This window comes from Melozone crissalis, unplaced genomic scaffold, assembly GCF_028551555.1.
Source record: "Melozone crissalis strain CALT ecotype California unplaced genomic scaffold, PUWL_Pcris_2 ptg000016l_1, whole genome shotgun sequence".
Classification (NCBI taxonomy): domain Eukaryota; kingdom Metazoa; phylum Chordata; class Aves; order Passeriformes; family Passerellidae; genus Melozone; species Melozone crissalis.
The window spans coordinates 2,404,356-2,429,768 of NW_026535794.1; the positions used below are offsets into that span (position 1 = coordinate 2,404,356).

General features: G+C 45.7%; 1 protein-coding gene across 1 annotated transcript in view; it reads left to right on the forward strand.

Moving 5' to 3' along the window:
• Positions 1 to 25,413, forward strand: part of WNT3A (Wnt family member 3A) — a 96,520-nt gene that overhangs the window by 31,504 nt on the left and 39,603 nt on the right. The window contains exon 2 of the mRNA XM_054273949.1: positions 23,615 to 23,856. Within this exon, the coding sequence (XP_054129924.1) occupies positions 23,615 to 23,856 (242 nt within the window). The remainder of the gene's footprint in view (positions 1 to 23,614; positions 23,857 to 25,413) is intronic.

Here is a 25,413-nt window from a genome sequence, read left to right on the forward strand (position 1 = left end):
CAGCCAAATCCACCCAGAGATCTCTCCTCTCCTTCTCCCAGCCCTGGCTGGACCTCGTGGCTCACTGCACAGGGACCCTCGTGGTCCTGGGGCAGGAGCTCCACGAAATGAGTCAAAAAACGGAGCCTCCACCCCGTGTTGGCCGAGCTGTGCTGAACTTGTCTCAGCTGGAAGCCACTGTTTGCATGTTTTTCCCATAGCTACTGGAATCTGTTTGATTCCAGGCTGAGGTGTGACACGCAGCTCCTGGATGGGAGCTGGCCCCGTGGATTTGGATTGTCTCCCAGGTGCTGAATTATCCAAGGGAGAAGCGTGTTTTTCTTCACCTTCGTGGTGTGGTATCTCAGGATTGGGGGTTTGTGAGGAGTTAAGATCTCAGGCATGCAACATTTTGGGGCTGAAGAAATCCTTTTTTGACCCAATACCTGCTCTCACAGCCCCCAGGTGGGAGCTGTGTCAGGCTCGTGGCAGGAGCTCTGCCATGCCCCAGCATTCCCCAGATTCCTGGATCATTAAACAGCTCTGAGAAGCTCCAAGGTTATTATCAATTACGCTGGTATCTAGATTAGTCCCCGTTCTGTCACCTTATCAGTAACAAAGCCATAAAGCTGCCCTTTGGGATTCTTCTTATCTCCTCACTTGTATCAAATCCCCAATCTTGGTTGCCCACTAAGTTGATCTCATCTGCTCGGGGTATCCAAAGGCTGCCAGCAGCTCTGCAAAGGGCTCCGGCTGTAAAACCATGGCCAGAATCCTGATTTACTCTATGCAAAGCCCTCTGCAGCCAGCTCTTTCCAGGAAACACTGATTTCACTCCAAGCTCATTGAAGTGATGCATTTCCAATGAGGGGAACTGGCAAAATCCTTTTTGATTTCCAATCTTCAGAGCTGAGCTCCAGGTGGGGACAGCCTGGCCACAATTCCTTACCTGTCTCTGTGAAAAAGAGGAGAAATAGCAGAAAAAACGACCTGAAGAATGATATTATCCAAAATTAGAGGTTTGACTTGGCTGCCCCAGTGGTTTTTTTTTTTCCCACCTATCCTAAAAAAACCCCACAAACAGAAGCTCCCAAGTGGTTTTAAAGGGGAGCTGATAAAAGTAATAATTCCTTTGTACATTACTGATAATGTACAAACCACACTCAACAGTGGATGAATTCAAAAGTTTAAAGTGAGTGTGAGGCTCAGGGATCTGATCTGCACCAGGTTTGTGTGATTATTTTGAAGGCAAATCTGCTCAAAACTTTTGTGAGCACCAAATCTTAGACAATTGATGTCTGAGTCTTCCCTGGGTTCCTACCTGTGCTTTCTCCTGGATTTTTCCTGTTGACTATCATTTAAGAAGTTGCAGAAATAGAAAGAATGGGTGAAAATACGTTAAATATACACATTGTGCAAAGACACGACTGTGTCACCCCTCTGCTCTCATTTCCTATCTCAGTTTATTGTTTTGGAGTCAGCTCCATCCAGCTGGAGAGGCAGAGGCTTCCTGGAGGTCTTTTTATTGGAAATCTCTTACTCTGGAATAGATCTTGGATCAGGCTGTGGATCAAGCTTTCTTTCTGCATGCCCAATTTTATTTCTACTCCTGCTAAAGCATCCCTATAGATCTTTGTCAATTCAGCAACTGATATGAAAACAGTAGTTTTCATTAAAAACAACATTTTAATTAAATCTCTCAGTGCACAATTTTGGTTGGTAAAGTAGAGCTGAACGTGGATTTATTGGAAGTTTGACCTGAGAGGGGTTTTGTTGGTTTTGGTTCTGATTTACTTATTTATTTATTAAAATTCTTGGAGATTTTCATGGTTTTAAATTATGGAAGTCTTAAAACACTTTCTTCAGAGCAGGGTCCAATGTTGAAGCACCTAACACAGGGAAACCTGGGTCATGCGTGGGATTACTCATTTTCCTTGCATTAAATCTAATCCTTATGAAAACTTTCCTTGAGCCAAACACTTAAACCACATGTTTAAGCACGTGGGACATCCTGTCCTTACATTCTTGCTTGTGTCTCATTGATCCATCTCTCAGGGTAAATCAGGAACAAATGGAATTGACCTGGGAGGGGGAAAAGGAAATTTCCAGCCCCTCACCACCTGTCCTATTTGGTAGAGTGAGTTGAAAGGTTGAAAACTTAAAAAAAAAACTCAGATCAGACAAGACTTGAAGTGGAAATGCAAAAAACAACAGCGTTTGGTGTTGTTCCAGAGATTAAGAGGATAAAATTTATTGATGAAGTGGGGAGATTCCTAAATAGAAGTAGAAGTGAAGCCTCCCTCACCCAAAATTGTGTTTATAGGCTTACCACAGTGGAAGTGAGGTTTTCATAACCACTGACAAATAGCTGGTTGTAGGCAGAGACAGGATGTGCACCTCTGGAGCTCTTCTAAGAACACCCACCCAGTGATAAATCAGCAGTTCACCACTGAAATGCACTAATGAATACTGATTCATTAATAATCCATCACCTACATGTCAACAGCTCTGTCCTTAATTCCCTGATGGAATGGCTGTTTCCACGGATGGGGATGGTGATATTATTCCCACTTCACAGGAAGGAAATTGAGGCAAACAAAAATGCCCCCAGCCCACAGTGCCATGCTCACAACCTTAATAACTGCATCACCTTCTCTTCTAATTAAGGTAATTTACTGATAGAATTGATCCATGTGCACACTGGGGTGATTATTATCTCCAATCCAGTGTTGGGACAGTTTCATAACCCACCCCATCTGTCAATGCTGAAGGTTCTCCATCTCCAACAAGAGGACTGAGCATTTTTGTTACTCAGTGCTCGGGAGGTTTCTATGTGTGCTTAATCCAGAACTGGGACCCTGAAATTGAAATTATCACTCTTAAGGTAAAACACACACACACATAACACACACCAAAAAAAAAAAAAAAATCTGGGGAAAATCTGCTGCAGTTCTGATTGGCAGTGTTTGATGATTAAAAACATGATTCATCCAAAAACAACCCACGCCTTGCAGTCTGTTCCCAGAGCTCTGGCGCCAACCAAATTCTGGGTACCCAAGAGACATTTCTGTCCTGTCACAGCAAGCAGCATGGGAATTGCAGCAAGGCAATCCCTTCCCCTGTGCTGGCACAGGGTGTCTTTCACAACACCGGGGACCCAAGGGTCCAGTCTCACTTACAGGAAAGCCCTGGGTGCAAAATCCTTTGTTGGGCAGGATGCTGCTGCACAATGAGTGGAAGGGCCACGGCTGAGGTGTTCCCAAATGGTTTTTAGTTGAAGACCCTTGCTGATAAGTGATTAGATGCTCTGGACAAAAGGTGGTGCTAAAAGGATCAAGGAGGAAAGTCGGTGCTGAGTGGGAGCAATTTGCTGGTGAGAATCCACATCCTTATTCCTGTAAGGCTGGAGAAGGCTGCTAATTCCAAGGCATAAATCCCTTTGAGGCTTGCCACATCCCCGGTTTCAGCCGACACTGGGATGGGTTAAAAGCAGGAGGGGCAGCATTGTAAAGCCATGATCTTATCCCAGCCTCATCCAGCTCGCTATTTATATGGTTGTAGATATATTGCATCCCATTGTCTGGAGGCAGAACGGTGGTGCTCAGCCCTTTGAGGGCTCGTGGGGAATGCTGCTCTGATCAGGGGGTTTTACAGCACTCGGTGATAGGGGACTTTGTGGCCTGGAGCCGTGGAGCATCTCAGCCTGATCGTGTCAGATTCCTGCCTGAAAACAATGAGGGGCTTGAGTCACTACTTGGGTGGGAGAGCTCCAAGGAAATCTCGGTATGACTCTGTATCTTCAGGACCATTGGGAACGTGAGGGCTACACCTGGTGGCTCCTTTGTCAGGTCTAACAACCCTTGTTTGAGTTAGAGCATTCAAAGAGATGACCTGGGCGGCGTTTCCTAAAATTCCTGTGGCTCACACTCAATTCTTAAACCTCAGAGGAATTTATTGGAACCCACTGTAATGCCAATGAATAATTCAGGTTAAAACTCTGGTTCAGAGCACCAAAAAGAAGTTCGGTGATACTCAAAGTATCTCTGTGTGTGCCTTGCTTCAGTCCCATGTCCAATATCCTCATCTGAAGGGATGATGTAGCAGATGGCATGGATCAGTCATTCCTCTGCCATTTGGATGTCCCTCTGCTTTTCCAGGCCTTCTGCAGCTTTTCAGTACATCTGGATGCTCAGTAACATCTGGATGTGGCATTTGGGGTCCTGTCCTGATGCCTTGTGCAGGCTGAGCTAGAACAGAGGCTGGACAGAGCTAAAGAATAAAGCAGGGATTTATTAAAAGGCCTCCATGGATGCACCTTGGGCAGCACAAGAGCCCAGCCAGGGCTGCGCCCAAGATGAACCAAAATGGTCCCAAAATGCACGAGCGCTCCCGGGGTCTCTCCCTGGGATCAGTTCTGCTCCATTTGCACCTTGCAGTTCATTGTCCCATTCCAGCTTTAGCCCAGGCAGTCCCACCCTGCTTGTTTTTCTCTCTCCAGCCCACGGTGTTTGTGCTCCTGGGCTGAGATTTGGATCATTTGTCCTTGGTGCCCAGCTGGGGCAGGAATTGTTTTGTCTCCCTGCTCTGTGCACAGAGCTCACCATGCCCTGATGTGAAGCTCAGACCCACACACTAAAGCAGCACAGGATCTGAAAAAATCTAAAATTTTAAAATAATACCATATAAAAGGTATTTTATATAATTTTATATAAATTTTAATACATATAAATTTATATAATTTTATAGAATTTTATATAATACCATATAAAAGCTAAACCTGAGGCATCAGTGCTCCCCTGTGCTGAGTTCTGGGTCATTCCCTCCTCCTTGGGGCTCCCTCTCCAGCCCCGCTGTGCTCAGCATTCCCATCCTGGGGCTCAGTTCCCAAATCCCCACATCCCCCTGTGGATTTTCCAAGGCTCCTGTCACTGCCACAAGCCTGGCTGGCACCTGGGCCATGGAGGTGGCTTTGGGGGTGACATCCTGACCCCTCTCTTTGTGCTGCTGCCCTGCCCGTGTCCTTCCCTCTCACCCCTCTGATGTTTCCACGTCCCTCAGGCTCTCTCAGTGATGATGTGGTGGAGTTTTTGGGGCTGTTGGTAAGAAAGTTCAGTAGCACTGAGGTGATCTCAAGGAGTTCCAGTTAAAACCAGCTTTGTTTGATGGCAATTGCTCAGCAGGGTGACACTGGAGAGTTGTCACCTCCCCATGTATTTCTTTTGTACTATGCTGATCCCAAATATGACCATTTTGAATTCTTTATTCCCTCCTTTTCTTTATAATCTGACTAAAAATGCTGTACCAACATCACTTTTATCACCTCTGTTTAACAATCTCATTTAAAAATTGCACAAAATTAGTTTTCCATAGAACTGTGGTTACTACCACTAATTGTATTACAATTTTTCCATCCTCTGTGGGTTCAGGCTTGTATCATCCAATTCCCTTTTGGGCCAGATAACAGATTTACAGTTATCCATTTGCTCTTTAACAGCACAGTGGATTCCTAACCTATTTGGCATTCTCTTGTTTTCCATCATCACTTGGAGATTTATTACAAATGTTAACAGTAGTTATCCAGAAATATCCAAGATTCCCTTCCTTCTTTATCTCCTTGTTTATCTCCAGGAGGTTAATACATTATTAGGGACTACAAATGCGTGTTTGAATATCTCTGTACGTTCTCTAACAACACATCTAACAATTATTTATTGGTCATCCTCATGTTCTTAGCACTGCTCACCATGGATTATCCACTATGGGCTTTCCTTATCACTTATCTGCCTTTTGGTGTGCTAATTTATATTCACAATTTCCCACTCCTCTCACCTGATCTTTGAGTGAGAATCTTTGAGAATTGGGGTGAGTGAGATTCATGAGCAGTGCTGGGAGCTTTTAAACCACCCCATGAGATTTCATCTACATTTATTTTCTTGGTTTTTTTGCAAGAGCAAAGGTGAATTAGGCATTCACTTTTCTTAAACTTCATTAAACTACATTTATTTTCTAGGTTTTTTGTAAGAGCAAAGGTGAATTATGGAATTGCATTCACTTTTCTTAAACTTCTCATGCTCTACCTGGACAGATTTTGCTTTTTCCCTGTAGTAGTGCTCCTGTATCCCAGTCCCAGTAGAATCACTGATTTCTTAGAACCAGCAAACATGTCCTTTTGTTTTTAATCATTCACCAAATCAAAAAAAAAAAAAAAAGCTTTCAAAACTTTTCCAGAGCCCTCCCAGCCCCCTGTTGTCATTTTGCCTTTCAGGACCTTCCCTGTTATTTATGATTATGCCTTAGCAGTTGCCAGTTCCAAGGAAGTGGAAAGGTTCCTTGTCCTGAGCACCATGTGTGCACATAGCAAGAGACAGTCCCTGCCCTGCAGCACTTCGAATCTAATCTAAAGAGACAGAAAAAAAGGTGGGTGAAATGAAGAATTATTAGTATGGCACGATGTTAGCAACTCCTTACCCCGGATCCCTGGCAGCTTTCCAGCCCCCAAAAGGACAGGAGTGCAGGTATTTCTTTTCAAGGTAAATCAGAGCAGGGGTTTTTTTGTGTGTGTGGAGGAAAGTTCTCCACCCTGATTTTGCCACAGAGGAAGGGGTTTTTGTTCTTTATTCAGGGAATTTGGCATTTTTGAAGCAGGGGTCTAGCAGAGAGGAGGCAATGGCTGTGAGCAGCTGCTGAAGGCTCTCCTGCTGCTGTGTCAGAAAAAAAAAGAAAAATAATAGAATGCACATTTCTGCAGCTGGGAAACTGAAGGGAGCATTCCCCTTCTCCCTGTCGAGATTTGACATGTGTGGACACAGACAAGGAGCGGGGTTTGCTTAGGCAATGCACCAGTGCTGACTCCTGCTATTCTGCTCGCTGCTCTTCACTCTCTCCTCGCTGCTGCCTCCCATCCTGCCTCATTCCTGGCCCCTTCTCTCCTTCTTTCACCCACTCCTGTCCTGCCTGAGTGCAGAAAATGAGCTTTTGACTGCAGGAATCATCTCCCTGACGCTCCTCCACCGAGCTCTTAACACAATGGGAGCCCTAATCTCAGACTCAGGTTCAAGGCATAATAGTAATAATTATTGTTGTTATCGTTGTAATAACAATGACGGAAAGATTTAGAGAAAGCAAGGGGGGAAAAAAAATGTTGCTAACAGCAAGGGAAGATTACCCTGATCCTGGAAAGAGGTGTGTATCAGCAACTTTTAATCACCAGATAGGCTTCCTCTTCCAGGGTGGGGTGATGCAGGAGTCTGGGAGCTCTGCTTGTGTTTCCCTGATGGAGCATGTGCTGGGAGCTGTGGGAGTGGGTCAGTCAGGGTGCAAAAAGGGGTTTTCCTAAATTCAGGTGCTCAGAAACTTGGGGAATGGACTGCAGGCATCTGCCCAGGTGCTTTAGCAGACAGTGGCTCGGACCTCAGTGCCAGAGAGGTCAATGTTTGGCTGCTTACGGGTTTAGAGCTTGGGGTTAACAGCCAACATGGGCATGTGGGGCTTTCTCCCCCTCTCCTTTCTTTGGAGCACAGCAGATAAATAGCTCCAGGTGAAGGCCTGCACATTCTTTATGAAGCAAAACGTGCTGTCGGTGTAAGGAGGCGAATGTGTGGCCCGGGGCACCATGTGCAATGTAATGTGTCTCGAGTCCCTTGCACGGGCTTGTTTGAAATATGTGTCAATAACAGCAGCAGCAGCTTGCTGCTCAGAAAGGAAAAGGAGGTGAGCTGTGCTGGGGAGAGAGGGGAAGGCAGGAGGGCAGGAAGGTCCCCTTGAAAACCCCAAATCTTCCCCTTCTCCCCACCACCCACTGGGTGAGATCAGCCCCATTACAGTGAATACCCAGCACAAGCACTTCCAGCAGAGAGTTTCCAATGTGTTCACACACAAACTCATTTTTACAGCAGAAGCTATAAATGATCTCTTGCAGGGAGAGGGGGAAGCCTCTAATTATTATTTTTAAGGGCGTAAGCCAAACCCAGGTTAAAAATTATGGGGGGCTGGCTGTCTTCCTCTTCTTGCTTCCTGTTCTAGGCAGGATTCAGGTCTCAGTGACTTCAGCAGAGTCAAAATGAGCACCTGCAGGTGCCGTGTGTGGAAAGCCACAGTGCTTGTGCACAAACCTCTTTGCCACCAGTGCCACGAGAGTGGCTCCAGCAGCTCTCACAGGGAGGATGGGTCAGCACATCCCTGGGGGAATGCTGGATTCCCTGCCTCTGGATATCTCTGCATCAAGAGTGGGCACCTCTCTGGAGGAGGTGATTCAGGCCAGTGCTGTAGAGGAGATGAGTTAATGGGTGGTCTGACTTGGTAATTATACACGTTGATGGATCCATGAGATTACAGCGCTGTTGGAAGGGAGCTCGGCAGAATTCCTGAGCTTTTGTGACTGCCTCTCACCAGTTCCCCTGCCCCAGCTGAGGAAAAACCATCTCACAAGGAGGCAAATGAGTGGAACAGTGCTGAATCTTCAGGCCAGAATTTTGTGTCCTAGTGAGGATGCTCCTGGCTTGGTCTACAGTGGGAACTGCTGGGCTTGTGGCTTTGCTCCTGCATTTGCTATAATTCCCATGCAGGGAGTTTCTGCCCCACTGCAGCCCCCCTTCTGCTCTCAGCAAGTCTCTGTGGAGCTCAGAGCCAGACCTTTGGCCAGAGGGTTGGGTACAGGTGAACACAAACCTCTTGTTTTTCGCCTGACTAAATAATCCTGAGGTCGAGGTGGGATTCATCCCATTGGACACTTTTGGCCAAAGGGTTTGGTACAGGTGAACACAAACCTGTTGTTCATCACCTAAAACATCCTGAGGTCAAGGTGAGATTCATCCCATTGGACACCTGCACTGCAGTAACTCACAGCTGAGGAATCACAGAATCGTGGAATGGTTTGGGTTGGGAGGGACCTTAAAGATCCTCTCATTCCACCCCATGTTGTAGCAGGGACACCTTCCATTGTCCCAGGGTGCTCCAAGCCCTGTCCAGCCTGGCTTTGGACACTTCCAGGGATGCAGAGGTAGCATCTCCACACTTTCACGGCCATGGAGTCCACCACTAAACTGGACTTCTAATTGAAACTCCCATCCTGACTAGGCCAAGTTGCTTATCTCCTAGTTGTGTCCAGTTCCTCCCACTGGACACCTGGGACCTGAGGGATGGCTGGCCCAGCTCTGTGTTGTGGCCACCCACAGCAGCTGAGGGTCCCCATCGAGGCTCCCAATCCTGGTGTAGATTCCCAGTGGTACCTGAGACAGCCAGGCAGGGCTGGAAGCCACTGCACGGGTCCTACAGAAAACCTGTGGCACTTGGGAGCCCCAAGAGGTGTCCCTGTGCACTCAACCTGACCCTGGCATGTCCTGAGATATCTCACCAGCTTTTGGAGACCTCACCCGTCCTGAGCTTCTGATTCCCAAATGTTATTAGTCGCTGTTAGTAGGAAAAGGAGGTGTAAGAAGGAGTTCCTTGAGGGCACCCTCAATGTTTCTGGGGGATGCTTGGGTGCACCAGAGCAGAGAAATGTTCAACCAAGCCTCCTAACATGGGGATGTGTCAATAGGTGTGTCCGTGCGTGGGTACACAAGGGAAGGGAAGGGAACAGAGAACATCTGATGGTGGCACCAGGGGTAAACACGTCCTTGTGCCCATGGCTTTGCTTCCACTGCCGTTCTCAGCCCTGCAGTTGAGCAATCCCTTCCAAAGAAAGCATCCTCTCTGCCCTCATGGTTGGTGATTAATGGAGTGATGTCCTGTATGTGGAGAGCTCAGAGACCTTTAAAGCCCTTGTGCTGTCAAAGCTCCAGGTGTTCCTGCTTTGTGTAAAACAACTGAGCCCTTCCTATTGCTGCTGAACCCCCTTCTGCTCCTCTGAACCTTGGTGATAATCTGTGGAACTGAGTTCCATTAATTAATTAGTTCAGCATTGTAATAAACCCCAGAGTTGTGCTCTTAGACAGTAATTATAGAGCATCTATACCATGTAGGATGTTATTCCTGTAAAATTCCTTTAAAACTGAACTTTCTCTTGTCCAGGCACTATGGACAATTGAAAATTCCTAAATTATTTAATTTAAAGAAAAAAAAGCTGTTAAAATATTGAGTGATTTGTTCAATTAAATATTTCTGGCCAGTCAAAATATCTCCTTTAGATCCCTACATTCCCACATTCTGGTGCATTTTCACTGGCACAGGTTGCCCGGAGAGGTGGTGGGTGCCATCCCTGCAAACATCCATGGTCAGGCTGGATGGGGCTCTGAGCAGCCTGACCAGGTTGGGGACATTCCTGACCGTGACCAGGGGGTTGGAGTGGGTGAGCTTTGAAATCTCCACACAAACCATTCATACAGAAGCCATTCCATGATTCTCTGATTGTGTATTTAGGGTTTAGGAACATGGAAAGCTGAAAACCAGGGAGTGAGCAGCTCTTTGGTGAGACAGAGCTGCTTCTGCAGTGGTCCCTGTGGCCTCTCAGAGCCCACATGAGATCCATGGATGGGTTTGCTTTGTCTCCCCTCCCACAGAATGGTTTTGTCACCTTTCAGATCTCCTGTGAAACCCAGTTATGAGCATTGCATAATCCCCCAGATCCACCAAGTGCTTCAGTTCTGCGCAGAAATCCAAGCTGGAAGGAATCCATCTGCTAAGCTGAGTGACCCTGAAGCTTTATTATTATTATTATTATGCTGAGGAGGGCTCATCTCTGGTTTCCAAAGTAAACACAGGAGGGATCTTGGCAGGGGAGCCTGCAGCAGAAAGCTGGGATTGCTTTCCCAAATTCTTGGCCGCTTCCCTTGCTGCGTGTCAAAGCTGGTATCTGTGCCTAGCAGTGATCAGCCCTCCACGAGCTGATCACGGTCTGGCAGCCTGTCTGAGCTCCCCAGCCACTCTCAGACAGAAATCATAAAGGCTGGGATGCTGCTCAGCTGTGCAGGTGCTGCTGCTGCCACCGGAGAGGTTCCCAAATCCTTCCATGCCCCCAGCACTGAGGGGTCCTTGGCTCTTCACCCAAAATCTTGTTCCATCCCCCAGGTCAGAGGTTTGGGGTGGTTTATGCTGCTGCAAGGACAATTCCTGACTCAGTTTCTTTCCTCAGAATATTTCTGCTCCTGCTTGCAATGGGGATGGTTCAGCCTGGACAAGAGAAGGGCTCAGGGTGATCTAATTGTGGCCAGGACCTGAAGGGAGCTACAAGAAAGACAGAAATAAATTATTTACAAGGGCAAGAGAAGGGGGAATTGCTGTACATTGAAAGAGAATAGGGCTGGATTAGATATTAAGAAGGATTTCTTGCCTGTGAGGGTGCTGAGGCCCTGGCACAGGGTGCCCAGAGCAGCTGTGGCTGCCCCTGGGTCCCTGGCAGTGCCCAAGGCCAGGCTGGATGGGTTTTGTGGGATGGAGGAAGGTGTCCCTGCCCATGGCAAGGGATCTGGAAGTAGATTTAAGGTCCCTTTAAGGTCCCTTCCAAGCCAGGCCATTCTGTGTTTCTCTTTCACGATTCCTCCTCCTTCCCCAGTTTCTTTGCCATTCACCAGCCTGACCCTTTCCAGATGTTTTCCATCCAGGCCCTGCCTCACCAGCCAAGGAGTTTCCACCCTGGAGAGCAGTTCTGTTCCTCTGAGGGGCATCAGGGCACCACATCTGCCAAACCCCTTGGAGAGGAAACTCCTTGAGCCACAGCTCCTGGTGCGAGAGCAGCAGACCTCAGCAGGTTTAGAGAGAGGAGCCTGGATGGGAAAGCTTGGTCCCTCCTCTGGCGCTGCACACGTGGTGCCATAATGCTCTAGATGTGTTTTGGAATTTAGACCAGGTCTAGAAGAACTTTTCATAGAAATCACCTTTTTTCACCCAAGAGATTTGGAGAGTGGGTGACCTCATGATTGAGAGTCATGAAATCATGGAATGGTTGAGGTTGGGAGGGACCTTAAAGCTCATCCCATTCCACCCCTGCCATGGGCAGGGACACTTTCCACCATCCCAGGCTGCTCCAAGCCCCACCCAGCCTGGCCTTGGACACTTCCAGGGATCCAGGGGCAGCCACAGCTGCTCTGGGAATTCCATCCCAGCCCATCCCCACCCTCACAGGGAAGAATTCCTTTGAACACCTAGTCTAAATCTATTTAAATATATAAATATATATATATATTTATACCAATATATATATATTTATACCGATAGATAGATATCTGTATACATAAATAAATAAATAAATAAATAAATAAATAAATATGTTTTAGAGAAAGAAAGCCATATATATTATATATGGCTTCCCTTGTCCAGAACAGATTATAAAACCTTTACTTTAGGTCGTTGTCAGTGTTGAGGGGTTGCCAAATGGAGGGATTTTATTCAGCAACCCAAGAAAATGAAGCTGCCTTATGGCTGAAACCTCCCTGGCTGCTCCCTCCATAGCAGAATGAATTTTGGGCTGAAGGAGATCCAGCACATCCATTTCAGTAAACAGGAGCTGTGTGCAGACAATGCTAAAAGTCAGCGCTGTAAAGCAAATTAAACCTTTCCCTTCTTTCCCTGCACCAGGTTTTATTGTGGTTGTTATTCTTTCTGTTGTGAGAGATGATCTCTGAGAGAGAATTTTTCTCTCTCTCAAGGTGTATACAAATGCCAGGACATCCACTGGCATTTTTCCTGTACCTCTGAGCGACTCATCAGTCTGTACCTCTTTAATTTTACTGAGATCTAGCTGAAACATGTCAAGGAGCCATGAGGATTTTTTCCCATGCAAAGCAGTTTCTTTGCAAAAAAAAAAAAAAAAAAAAGAAAAAAAAAAGAAAATCCAGTTGTTCTGTTGCAGCAGAAATTGCACTTTCATTTGAGGAAAAAAAAATCATTTTATAAGCAGTGAAAAAAGTTTGAGCTTTGACCTCATGGCAGTCTTGTTGCTGGTTTAGTGCTAAATAAGAGTTGTTGTCTATTTGGGCTCTGGTGTTGTTCATGTCCTTCCTCCATGTGGGTTTTTTATTGTCTAATACCAGGTCATCTTTTCCCAAAGAGAGGAAAGGAGAGGATGAGGAGCTCTCTGCCCTCTGCTGCTTTACACGTTTTTCTAAAAGCTGGAATACGGATCTGAAATGTATTTCTGGACAGAAGTTCATCTTTCCTGACCTCCTCTCATGTTCCTTTCCCTTATGGCAGGACCAGACAAATATTCCCATTATTTTCTCTGGGACAGAAATGGTCCTCAGAGAAGGTGCAAGATGGGTTTTTATCTATTTGTGACTCTGGAACAGCTGATTCCCTCTTGATCAGTCCTTGAGTCGTTCAGAGGCTCTGAATGAGAGGAGAATTGTGACATTTCAGGCCAAAGGAGGAGCAGGTTCCATGATGAATGAGTGATATGAAAGGAAGCACAACCATAATTTATTGCCAAGCACTTAGAAGGTATTTTGATGGATAGTGCAAGTAGATGAAAAGCCCTTTTGGGTTTGGGATTTTTTTTTTTTTCAGTTCATTAGTTCAAAGTGAAGCAACTTTTTCATGGTAGCAAAATCAGGCGTGTGATCAGAAATCCTTTTTTTCCAAAAAAAAAAATCAAAACATTTCACTTTGCTTTGAGATTCTGATAAAGATAAACATAAAAGATTTTTACACAAAATACAATTGCTTGCAAATCTACCCTCTACAAAACTGTTATTTTTACATTGGTCTGAAAAATTAAGCTTATTGTGAGTGCTTGGCAAATATGCCAAACTCAGAAGATTTCAGGGTGGGTTTTTTTGTAATGCAAAAAACCTGTGCCCAGTTCTAGGTGGCAGTTTCAGTAGAGTTGATAAAATAATGTAGGAGTTTGCCCTTCCTCAGATGTTTCAGATTTGGACCCAGTGACAATGAGAAATGGCAAAATTCCCGATGAAACTGGAGCTGTGCTGTGGGTCTGCAAAGGAAACAATCCCTGAGGTTGCCCAATCCAAACTTCTAATTTGGTATCGATAATTACATTAAAAAAAAAAAAAAAAGCACCTAACAGTGTGACAAGTTCCTTATTGACTGTCTGGGTGCAATAAAAGTCCTTAAACAGATGCTCAGTTTTAAATATGTGCTCAAGCCCCTGTGTTAACATGAGGCACTGGCTGAAGTGCTTCTCTAAATCTCCTGCATTTTCCTTAGGAGTATTTTATGACCAGAACAAAAAGTAGTTGTAAGATTCATTAGAGGGAAAAGAAAAAAAAAAAAAAAAAACAGAAAAAAAAAAGAGAGAGAGTGTGCAAAAGGAAGGAAAAACAAAGAGGAGGAAACTTTATGGCTCCGTAAACAGCTGTAAGCAATGTCTCTGGTCGGGTCAGACCGGTCTGAGTTGACAAGGCAGTGTCTCCAATTATATAGCATGCTGTAGCCTGTAAAAATGAAATCAATTTGTTATTTTTCTGGGAGAACATTATAGCGTGAGTTCACACATTTGGTGAGCCTGATGAGTCAGTGAAAGCCAGAGGAGGAACTCTGTGCAGCCCTGTGTGTGTGTGTGAGGGTCTGTGTGCGCTCACCCAATGCATATTCACAGCACCTTCTGCAAGGAAAGGGTGAGAAATGAGAGTCTCCAAGGAAAGGGTGAGAAACGTGAGCAATTTGCTTTACCAGAGCAGTGGACAGTGAAAATCCTGCTGTTCTTACCCAAAACCTCAAAATGACAATTCCCTCCATCCGTGGTTCTCATTTCAAAATTGGCTTTGCTGGCGGAGGAGTTTCAGGATAAAATTCCCCCGAGCACTTAAGCACTTAAGCAATTTAGAAGTCCAAATCCAATCTTTGCAGGGATCTGAGGTCTTTGAGCCCAGTCCTCCAAGGTATTTAGCACTGACATAGCCCAGGCCAGACCTCAGCGCGGGGGGATGAGCCTTAATGAGAGGTTTGAAACCACAAGATGTACTTTATATTGCTGAGCATTTAAAAAAGGTTCAAGTTGGCATGCTTTAGGGCTGGGGAGGGGGGGAACTGGGAGCATTAGGACTAGCCACAGTCCTAATTATTATTGAAATTCAGAGTAGGAGTCTAAATATCTTTGCGTTGTGTAGGCATTTTTCATTGTCTAATATGTTGCTTTATCCCTTCCCTCCATTCCCCTAATTTAGCACACCTGACCCAGAAAATTAGAGCTATTTTCACCTAAAACTTCATTCCAGCGCCCAAGTTATATAAGCATTGTGCTGGGGAGAAGGAGGCAGGTCCTTTTCCAGGCCAGCCAGTGGTTGCCTCACAAACACACATTCTTTCCATTTGTCATGAAACCCTGAGAGGGGTTAGGCTGGGAGAAGTCAGAAGTAAGGCAGCAAAGGTGTTTACATGAAACTTTAAAATTACTCCCCTTTCATTTGCAAGTAACTGTTGTTCCTCGTCCCAGGTGAATTTATCCATCAGCAATATCATTAGATGAGTTCATTATAACCACGAGATTTACAGCGCTCATAAACTGCAGTGTAGGTGGCAGATTAAAATGTTAAGGCTTATGCATCTCTAAAACCCTGCACTGCCATCCTGGCACATTTTAGGAGGTAAATGGGGGCAGATCTCAAGTGGGGAGACCTCCAGGGAGCAGCCCCAGATGGAGGATGGGGAATGGAAGCAGCACCAGGGTCACTGGGAGCTGGACCCAGGCTTGAAAACGTGGTTGGAGGGGCCATTATTCCGCTGCCTGGGTTGTTTTTCAGATGACATGTGTAGCAAAGGAGTTAATTGCCTTGGGTAATTAAAGAGTTCCAAAGACTTTTTCCAAGGAACTGGGCTGTTAATACTTGTATTCTCTCTCCTCCTCTGTTCTGTAGATCCTAAGGGAAGACAAAGTCAAAGCAACATCTCTTGCGCTGCGAGTGGAAGGTGCTGAGTGTTGTGGTGTGCCTTAGTTCCTGTGGGAATTCTCTGTCCTGGCCAAACCTCAGCTCAGGGAATTTTGCTTTCTTAGCACCCTCTTGAAGCTGCCACTGAGCTTATTATTTTTCAAATCCAGCCTCAAACCACTCTAAACATAATCTGTCATGCTCCACGTTAGAGATAGCAAAGACCTTCCTTGGCCTCCTCTTCCAGCTCTCCAAGGATTTCTGAGATTCTGCCAAAAAAAAAAAAAAAGGGTGAAATTCCCAATTCCTACTTTCAGCTTGGGAAAAAAAAGCCCCAAAAAAAGGTGTCCAGTTTATGCTCTCATTTTTGCACAGCCAGTGCTTCCTCCTGGGCATCTCCAGTGATTCAGCCCCCCTATCTGAGGCATCTCTCCCAGGATGGGCTGAGTTGCCCTCTGGAGATGCTGATCTTGCTCCATGGATCCTGGTAGGGAGTGAGCTTGGCCGAGATTCCCAATTCTGAGATGGTCACAATGGGGTGAGGTGAGTCCCACGCTCAGAGATGCTCTGATGAAAGGTGCAGCAGAAACCCAGGGCTGCTGCATCATCATCACCATCACCACCGCTGTTATTCATACAGGGCAAGGGTGAGGGAGTTATTGTGGGAGAAAAGCACCTCCAAACCTCTGTGTGTGTGCAGGGTTGGACTCGGCCACACAATTATGGGCACACTTTCGGGGTTAGAGGAGGAAAAAAGGATTTAAATATAGCCCTTGTGCTGTCCTTGGAGATGGATGAAGAATTATCCAGCATGAACAGTTAACCCCGTAGGCTGCTGTCGCAGACATCTTTTATGAAAAATCCTTTCCTTAGGATTTTTCCTCCTGAGAAGCTGAGAGGCCTCAGCAACAAAATGTACACATTGATTATCTGCTGCTGTGGAATGCAACAGGTGCATCTGTGATTGGTCTCGTGTGGTTGTTTCTAATTAATGGCCAATCACAGTCCAGCTGGCTCGGACTCTGTCTGAGCCACAAACCTTTGTTATCATTACTTCTTTTTCTATTCTTAGCCAGCCTTCTGATTAAATCCTTGTCTTTATTCTTTTAGTATAGTTTTAATATAATATATATCATAAAATAATAAATCAAGCCTTCTGAAACATGGAGTCAGATCCTTGTCTCTTCCCTCCTCCAAGAACCCTGTGAACACGGTCACAGGTTGCAGCCTTTTTTTTTTCCAGGCTGGAGGAAAAAAAAATCTGGAAGGACAGAATTTGTGCTGTCTAACAGGCTTAAATTTCTTTTTGTAAATCCCTTTGAAATGTCTTAGTCTTGATAGCGAGATGCCCAGAGCCAAATGTTGAAGACCCCACCACAGTCAACGTTGCAGAGAGTCATAATTTCTGAATTAAAGTCTGACACTTCTGTAATTAGACTGCTTAGGCCTAAGCTTGATTGTTACTGGTCCATGCAATACAAAAAAACAACCCCCAAACTGAAAAAATATCTTTCATCGGAATCAGTTACTTGCTTCATGTCTTCTAGAGCCAGACCTATCATTTTGCTGATCTGTGTTAAGGTGGTTTCCAAGTTTTCAACTAAAACAACAATTAAAATTGTTGCTATTGTCCACATTTTGTAGTTGCTTGGGTTTGGGATAGTTTTAATCTCATGGAATAAAACCACTTTGATTCAGGAGGGATATGAGTGAGCAGAACGATTTCCTTTTCCATTTAAAATAATGGGCTGTGACAAGTTCCAATTCTTTTCATTCTAAATTTTTTCAAGGTTTTGTTTTCATAGTAAAATGGGGGGAAAAAATCAAAGCCTATGCCAGAATATTGTTGTTTTCAGTGAATGTAGAATTAGAAGTCTTCCTGCCTGTCCACTGGCCTGGCCTCTGGGCTGGTGGTTCAAACTATAGAATCATAAAACCATAGAATGGCCTGAGTTGGAGGAACCTTAAAGATCATCCCTTTCTGCTCCTGCCATGGGCAGGGACACCTTCCACTGTCCCAGCGGGCTCCCAGCCCTGTCCAGCCTGGCCTTGGGCACTTCAGGGATCCAGGGGCAGCCACAGCTGCTCTGGGCACCCTGTGCCAGAGCCTCACCACCCTCACAGGGCACAATTCCTTCATCTATCCCTGCCCTCTGGCAATTTGAAGCCATTCCTCCTTGTCCTGCCACTCCAGGCTCATAAATTGTCTCTCTCCATCTTTCTTGTGGGTCCCTTCAGGTCCAGGAAGGCCACAGTGAAGACACCATGAAAGCCTTCTCTTTTCCAAGCTGAACAAATACAATCCCGTCAGCCTTTCCTTTTGGGAACCACGCTCCATCCCTCAAATCAACTTTGCAGATCTCTTTGGGATCACTCCATGTCCTCCCCATGTGTCTACCCAAGAGTCTCATGGACATTTGTGCGTCCAGAGTGGAAAAGACGCAGTTGGTCCAACTCCATCTCCTGTTCCTGGTCTCAACCTCTGGGATATCCTTCCCATCTTCCAGTTGTCCATGTTAGATGGACACCACACTCCATGTGTCTTGTGGCAGCCCTGTGTGCTGAGGAATTTTGGGAATTGCCTCCAGATCCTTCCCCAAAAGCCTCTTGACATTCAGTGCCATTAACCATGCATGGCAGCCCCCAGTTTTGGATCTTTCACAGCCTTCCAGCTGCTCATTGCTCCAAAAAAAACCCCAAAAAGTGCTTTTAGGCAGCCTCAGATGCATGGATTTCATGCTGGTGAGCTTGGAGGGTTATGGTGAGAGATGAGAGAGGGTCATCTCTGTTTGGGATGTCGTAGGATGGAGTGGGGCTGCCCACTCCTCACCTGCTTCCCTGTGAGCCCCTCTGGTGCCAGGAGAGGTGAGACAGCCCTTGAGGGGTTTCCTTACAGCCTTTCACAACCTATGGACACTTCTCCAGCCATCTGCTCAATTTCAATATTCTAGGATCATTATACCACAATGCATCTTTTTAGACAAACCACTTTTCACAATTTGTCCTCTCTTTCATCACGTGGCTGAGATTCTTCTAAGGGATATGTGGCACAACAGAGAGGCAGCCAAAATGAGTTAGAAAGGAACAGGGGCCGAGCTGAACATCTGGAAAGCTGGATGGATTGTAGGAAAGGATTTGGAGGAGGCATCTTGCTGTTAGGGGGTTCCCTGCAAAGGGAGAAGCACTGAAGGCATCTACAAGAGAACATAAATCCCCTCTGTATGACAGCTGGACAAGAGGAGAAAAGTCACTCCTGGTGCTCAGTTTGTAATATTTGGTGGGATTTAAGTGCCCTCAGGGTCTTCTCTGGGGTCATTTGGCAAGTTGCACCCTTGCTGTTCAGCATTAATAAATGAAGTTATTTTCCCTGTGCTGGAGACCCTGGAAGGACATTCCAGAGGAAGCTCTCAAAAAGCTTCTCCAGGATAAATGGAAAAACAAAGCTCAGGAATGACAGAATCCAGGGAGAAGCAAGCAGCTGTAGGAGTCTCCACATGCTGCTCCTGATGTGTCAAGGACTTGTGACGCGCTGAGAAGGTGCTGACCTTGAAAAGTCACCAGAGTGGTGCTGTGCAGTGAGGTCATGCAGAGCTGAAACCCTCTCTTTTTCCGAAAAAAAACCTCCGAGCAGGAATTTCCTGCATATTTCTCCCTCCTAACCTGGCTGGGCTGTCCATTCCAAGAGGGAGGGTCCATGTAATTTATTAAGAAGGTGGCCAGGTACTTATTTACAACGGCTCTACTGAAGGAGCAGATCGATTGAGATAAGGGAAATGAAGAGCTCTCGAGGTGTGTTGGCAAAGAAAAATGCTCACTGGAGGTTGAATTAAACACTCCAGGGCATGCAAGGCTTAGAGATAAGCTAAGAACTTTGGCTGTGGACATACAGAGCAGTGTTTTCATGGCTCCTCCTGTGCTAATGGGAGGAAAAGCCTGGTTGGTTTGAAAGGAACAACTCTTTGACCCTTTCCCCTGGTTCAGACTTGAGCAGAGCCTGTTCTGGGCATGAGTGTGTTTGTAAAATTGAGAGCTTCAGGAATTCTGCATGGAAAAGGAGAGGTTGGGGTCAGTGCATCCAGGAAGTGCTGGTGCTCAGGAATTTGAAGGTTAGACCACAGTAGATGACACTCGGCCCATTTCTCAACACAGAATTGCCCACATGAAGGAGATTGTTTAGGAGGAGAGCTCAGGAGAGTGGAAAAATGCAAATGCCAGCTTTGATCATTGGAAACAGTGAGGAGAAAAAAAAAAAAATGAATGATGGGAGCCACGAGAGAGTTGAGCAACACTGAAATGAGATTCTGATCTTTATAGACTTTCCCAATCTTTTCTAAAGGTTTGGTTGTTGGGTTGTTGTTGGGTTTTTTTCTGGGTGGAGGAGAAGGCTGGAAGGTTCATGAGGTTCCCACCTGATGATCAATAATAATGACAGGGAGCTGAAAGAACTGGGTTTCTCCTAAAGATAAATTGACTTTAGAGAGAGAGAAAGTGTTTACAGCTGGAAGCAAAGTAGACACCAAAAGAGGGTGCTCGGGGAGATGTTATCACAATCCAGGAGCTGTGAGTGAGCCAGGAGCAGGAGGAGGAGGAGGAGGAGGAAGGTGCTCAGCTCTGCTCAGCAGCAGAGCCACTGCTCATGGGGAGATGTTTTGAGATTCCACCCTTCAAGTGACTCCACAGTGCCCCATGAAACACCAAATTTGTGTTTCACCGTCTCGGAGCCTGATGACACCTTGAGAACAAGGCTCTCGCTGGAGATTGTCTTTTGCAGATTAAACTTTCCAGACTGTAACTCAGATCAAAGTCAGGTGTGACTGTTTCCCTGCTGTACCGAGCAGGGAGCAGTGTGGAAAAGCAATTAGAGATATTTCTATATGTTTTTTGGGTTTTTTTTTTAATCTTAGATAATCTTCCCAGCAACGGAAACGAATAGTTGAGGTCACCAACGTACAAACTCCTCTTCCTATGACTGGTATTTTCATTTTACCACTGTAGTAACCACCAAAAAAACCCAACACAGAGACAGGCTTGAGTTTGGCTGTTCATATGATTAAAGTTTATGAGGTTGGAATCCTAAACTTCATCAGGGTCCTACTGATATAGCTCAAAAAATCCTTCTGGCTTCACAACCTGCAACAGGTTGATGGTAACTCATGGATGCTTTATCTCTGTTGGGAGCTGGGTAAAGGACCTTGGAAAGCTTTGGGAAAGATGTTGGTGGCTTCAGTTGATGTGGAAACAAACTCTACAGATGTTCCCACCAGAGTTAACCTCAGACACCAGAAAACATCCACATTTTGGACTCTCTGTAGTCAATGGCTGGAGGATGAGTAGGAACAAGTAAACTAATGTTTTTTCCTGGAGAGTTCAATGAAGGCATCTCTCCAGATAGTTTACAGAGATAGGACCACTTAGCTCCCAATCCTAAAGCTGGGAATACCTCCTAAGTCCCAGTCTTGTGGGAGTTCAGAGGATTAAAATGTGGGTATGTGGCACCCTAAAACTCAATGAGGCGACAGAGGCAACTCAACAAGGCAACAGAGGCAACTCAGCAAGGCAACAGGGGCAACACTCAACAAGTCCTCTGAAGACTGAAACAATGTTTTAGAAGGTGTCTTTAGTCCAGAAATTTTGGTCCAGTGCTTTGTAGAATATTTAACAGCAAAACAAAAATACACACTTGGCATGGGCTCCATTTCACAGATGGCTTTCTGCCAGCTGTGTACCCTGAATTAATCTAAAGCTCAGAGAATCCCATATCTAGCCACTGAGATAATGAAAATGAGTTTAATGGGTCCTTTCCTGTAGGTTCCTGCAGGAACTCATTTCCTTCCTCCAGCTGAGGTCTCTGCGTGTCCTTCAACCCAGGGCTGAACTTTCGTGGGTGGGAGAGTTTCAAGGAATTTACCCATGCTGGTTGTCAGGGATGATGGTGTGATTCACCTGGAGACTGCCAGCGTGCAGACATGCCCCAGCCACCCAGGGGGAGTTGGCCAGCACAGCCAGTGGGGGCAAGGCCATGATTCACCCCAAGCACACAGCTCAGCTGGGCAGGGGCATGGAGATGTCTGCTGCTCCCTGGTTGCAAAATCAGCCTGGGGTCTGTTGGAGAAATCCCAGTGAGCTTTGGAGGGTGGGTGACAGGGACACAATTTTGAGCTCCTTCCTCCCTTTTAATGCAATGGAAAAAAGGGGCACTTCTGGAGGGCAGTTCATGCTGCTTGTCTCAGCCTCCCTCCCTGGGGCAGGATGGATTGTCCTCTAATGTTGAGAATAATCATCTCCCAGAAGTCCAGCAGAGGTGGGAAGAGGCATCTAAGTTCAGAAAATCAGCTGGAAATCCTTGGCTTTGGTTGTTGGGTTGTTGGGTTGTTGGGTTGCTGGGTTGTTGGGTTGTTGGGCTGTTCCACCTTGTCCATCTGAAGTTCATTTAGTGGAGGGCACGTTCTTGGCTGAGCTGATTATCCTGGTTCTGAACTCCTAGCTGGAGCCATTTGGGATCCATATATGGATGTCCTTATTTGCCTGGAAAGGATGGATTTGTAAGGATTAATCTGCAGTTGCCAAAGCCCTTGAGATGTGGCTCCTGACCATGTGAATGTCACCTTCTTCTCAATTCTGTCCCCTCTAGACCAGGTCCCCTCCAGGAGTGGAGTTAATTGGCTGCAAGGATTCTTCCCTTTAAAACAAAGCAATTTTAAAATAATTTTTATCCTAGCCTAAAGAACTAAGCTAATTTTCTTCTGGACTTTGGCAACAATAGAATTCTTGTGTTATTTTTTAAGTCAGAGCAAAAGAGAATGAAGGCTTTAATTCCCTGACAGCCCTGTTGGTAATTTAAACACACCAGACTGTTCCCAAATGAAAACCACACAGCAAAAAAATGAATGTAAACAGAAATACACACTGCCCAGGCAGGTTCCTCTTTGTCATTAATTCAGGGCAGAAAAGACAATCACGAGATTTAATTAGAAGAAAAGGAAATTATACTCTAAAAATCCCTTCAGTTTTAGTAATCAAGGTTATTATTAGAAGCACCAGTAAAAAACACTTTAAAAATCTATCTAATTAGCTGCATATCTGCTGATCTCCCTGCAGAGCTGACTTGTTTGTCTCCAAGGCTTCACCACCATAAAGGTTCATGGATACTCCTTTCCAGACTTCCACTGGGCTGAGCAGAGTTTGCACTCAAGTTTAATTGGGATTGGTTTTTGGTTGTTGGTTTGGTTTGGATTTAATTTCACTCCCCTCACTTTAACCAAAGCTCCACAAGAATGATGCTGTTCCCCTTCCCAAATTCTTGGTGCTTCCTTTCCAAAGACTCAGAGCTTGATGGTTTCAGCTGCTGGACTTATTTCTTTGGGGAGCTCCGAAAGTGCTTTTGACTCAGCTGCCAAAATTTCCTATAAAACATCTTGTAAGAGGTGTGCTTGTGTATCAAAGAAAGAAATGCATGTTTGAGTCCCTGGTTGCAAAGGAAATTATTGGGAGGAAGGAAAGGAAAGGAAAGGAGAAAGGAGAGGGGAGGAGAAGAAGGAGAAGGAGAAGGAGAAGGAGAAAAGGAAAGGAAAGGAAAGGAAAGGAAAGGAAAGGAAAGGAAAGGGAAAGATTTCACAGCACAATGATGAATGAAGGCTTTGGGAGGATAAAAAAAAGGGGAGGAAGATATTTTAAAGCAGAGTTTTTTGCCTTGGTGCCTTTTAGGGAACTTCAGGAGATGTTTTGGTGACGGATAACAATGAAAATGGTGTTTTCTGGTGAGGAGGAATGCTGAGGAACTAAAGACATTGATTTCCTGTCCCCATTGTTCTGAACCAAGCACAAAGGTGAAACCCAGCCTCACAGATCTCTTTTCCCCTGTTTTTGTTGCCCAGGTCCCTGGCCATTGGTCACCAGTACTCGTCCCTGGGGACCCAGCCCATCCTGTGTGGGAGCATCCCGGGGCTGGTGCCCAAGCAGCTCCGCTTCTGCAGGAACTACGTGGAGATCATGCCCAGCGTGGCAGAGGGGGTGAAGATTGGCATCCAGGAGTGCCAGCACCAGTTCCGAGGGAGGAGGTGGAACTGCACCACTGTCAACGACAGCTTGGCCATCTTTGGGCCCGTGCTGGATAAAGGTGAGTGAGGAGCTGTGACCCTGTTCACAGGGGTTCTTGGAGGAGGGAAGAGATGGGAATGTTGACTCCATGTTTCAGAAGGCTGATTTATTATTTTATGATATATATTATGTTAAAACTCTACTAAAAGAATAGAAGAAAATGTTTCATCAGAAGGTTGGCTAAGAATAGAATAGAATGGAATGATAACAAAGCTTCTGTCTCGGACAGAGAGTCCAAGCCAGCTGACTGTGATTGGCCATTAATTAGAAACCACCACATGAGACCAATCACAGATGCACCTGTTGCATTCCACAGCAGCAGATAATCAATGTTTACATTTTGTTCCTGAGGCCTCCCAGCTTCTCAGGAGGAAAAATCCTAAGGAAAGGATTTTTCATAAAAGTTGTCTGCGACATGGAGCTGCAGGTTTGGGGAGATCTGTGGTGGAATTGGCAGCAGAGGTCTTGAAAAACCTCCTGTGAGCTCATTCTCTTCTGAAAAAAATCCTGTAAAATGTCCTGTATAGACATAGAACTTGAGCTGGATAAAGGAGTGGGGTTATCTGAGTTCCAGCTGGCAGCAGGAGGTTGGACTAGAGACCTCCCTGAGTCCCTTTCAGCATGAGTTATCCATGATCCTGCACACTGGGAATGAGCACAGAGGGTTTCTGTGTTTGCAGCGCTCAAGCTGGACCTGGCTCCTTTTCTGACCCTGCGCTGTGATTCCAGCTCTTTAGGTGATAGCAGAGGGGCAGAGGGGCTGTTGGGGATGGTTCCTAGGGACTGGACTTACCTGATAACAGCAGTTTTTATGCTATTATGAAATACAATGAAGATCAAAGGCCTGGGGAAATCACCATCAACTAATGCATCTGCTTTCCTTGGTTGTGAACACAGTGAATTAGGACAGGGTGCAAATTCAGGCAACTGTTTCTGCACACCTTGATAGAAGTGGGAACTCTTAGAATTTTTTTGACCTAGGTTGTTGAATCTTGTGAGATTTAAGCCCTAAGCTAAGCTTAAGTATCTGGTCTTTTCCCTTATGAGTTGGTAGGAGTCTGTGAGAACTCCTTTATCCTTCTTGTAACTTGTTGGGTGTCTTTTAGAACCCAGCCTGGTCCTGCTGGTCTCACTAAGTCTGGGATAAGTTTGGCACAAAGGGGCCCTTCCTTTCCTTTCCTTCCTTTCCTTCCTTTCCTTCCTTTCCTTCCTTCCTTCCCTTCCTTCCCTTTCCTCCCTCCTTCTCTCATTGAAAAGAGGAATGAACATCTCGAATATTTTCAGGGAATCTGGCGTATGTAATTGATCCATACCCACCTTGGGGTGTGTTCTGTATTGCTTCCCATCTGTTCTTTTTCAGTTTTCCCCTCAAATCAGAACTGATTTGGGCATTTCCTTCCCCCAGACCACGTTGCTCCAACCCAATCTTGAGGACTTCCAGGGATGGGGGATCCACGACCTCCATGGGCAATGTTCTCCCAGACACTCTGGGGTTTTACACCCCACATTATCCTCATGGATAAACTGCTCCTCACCTCCCTGCTGACCAGAGGAACCCCAATCCCACCATCTCCCA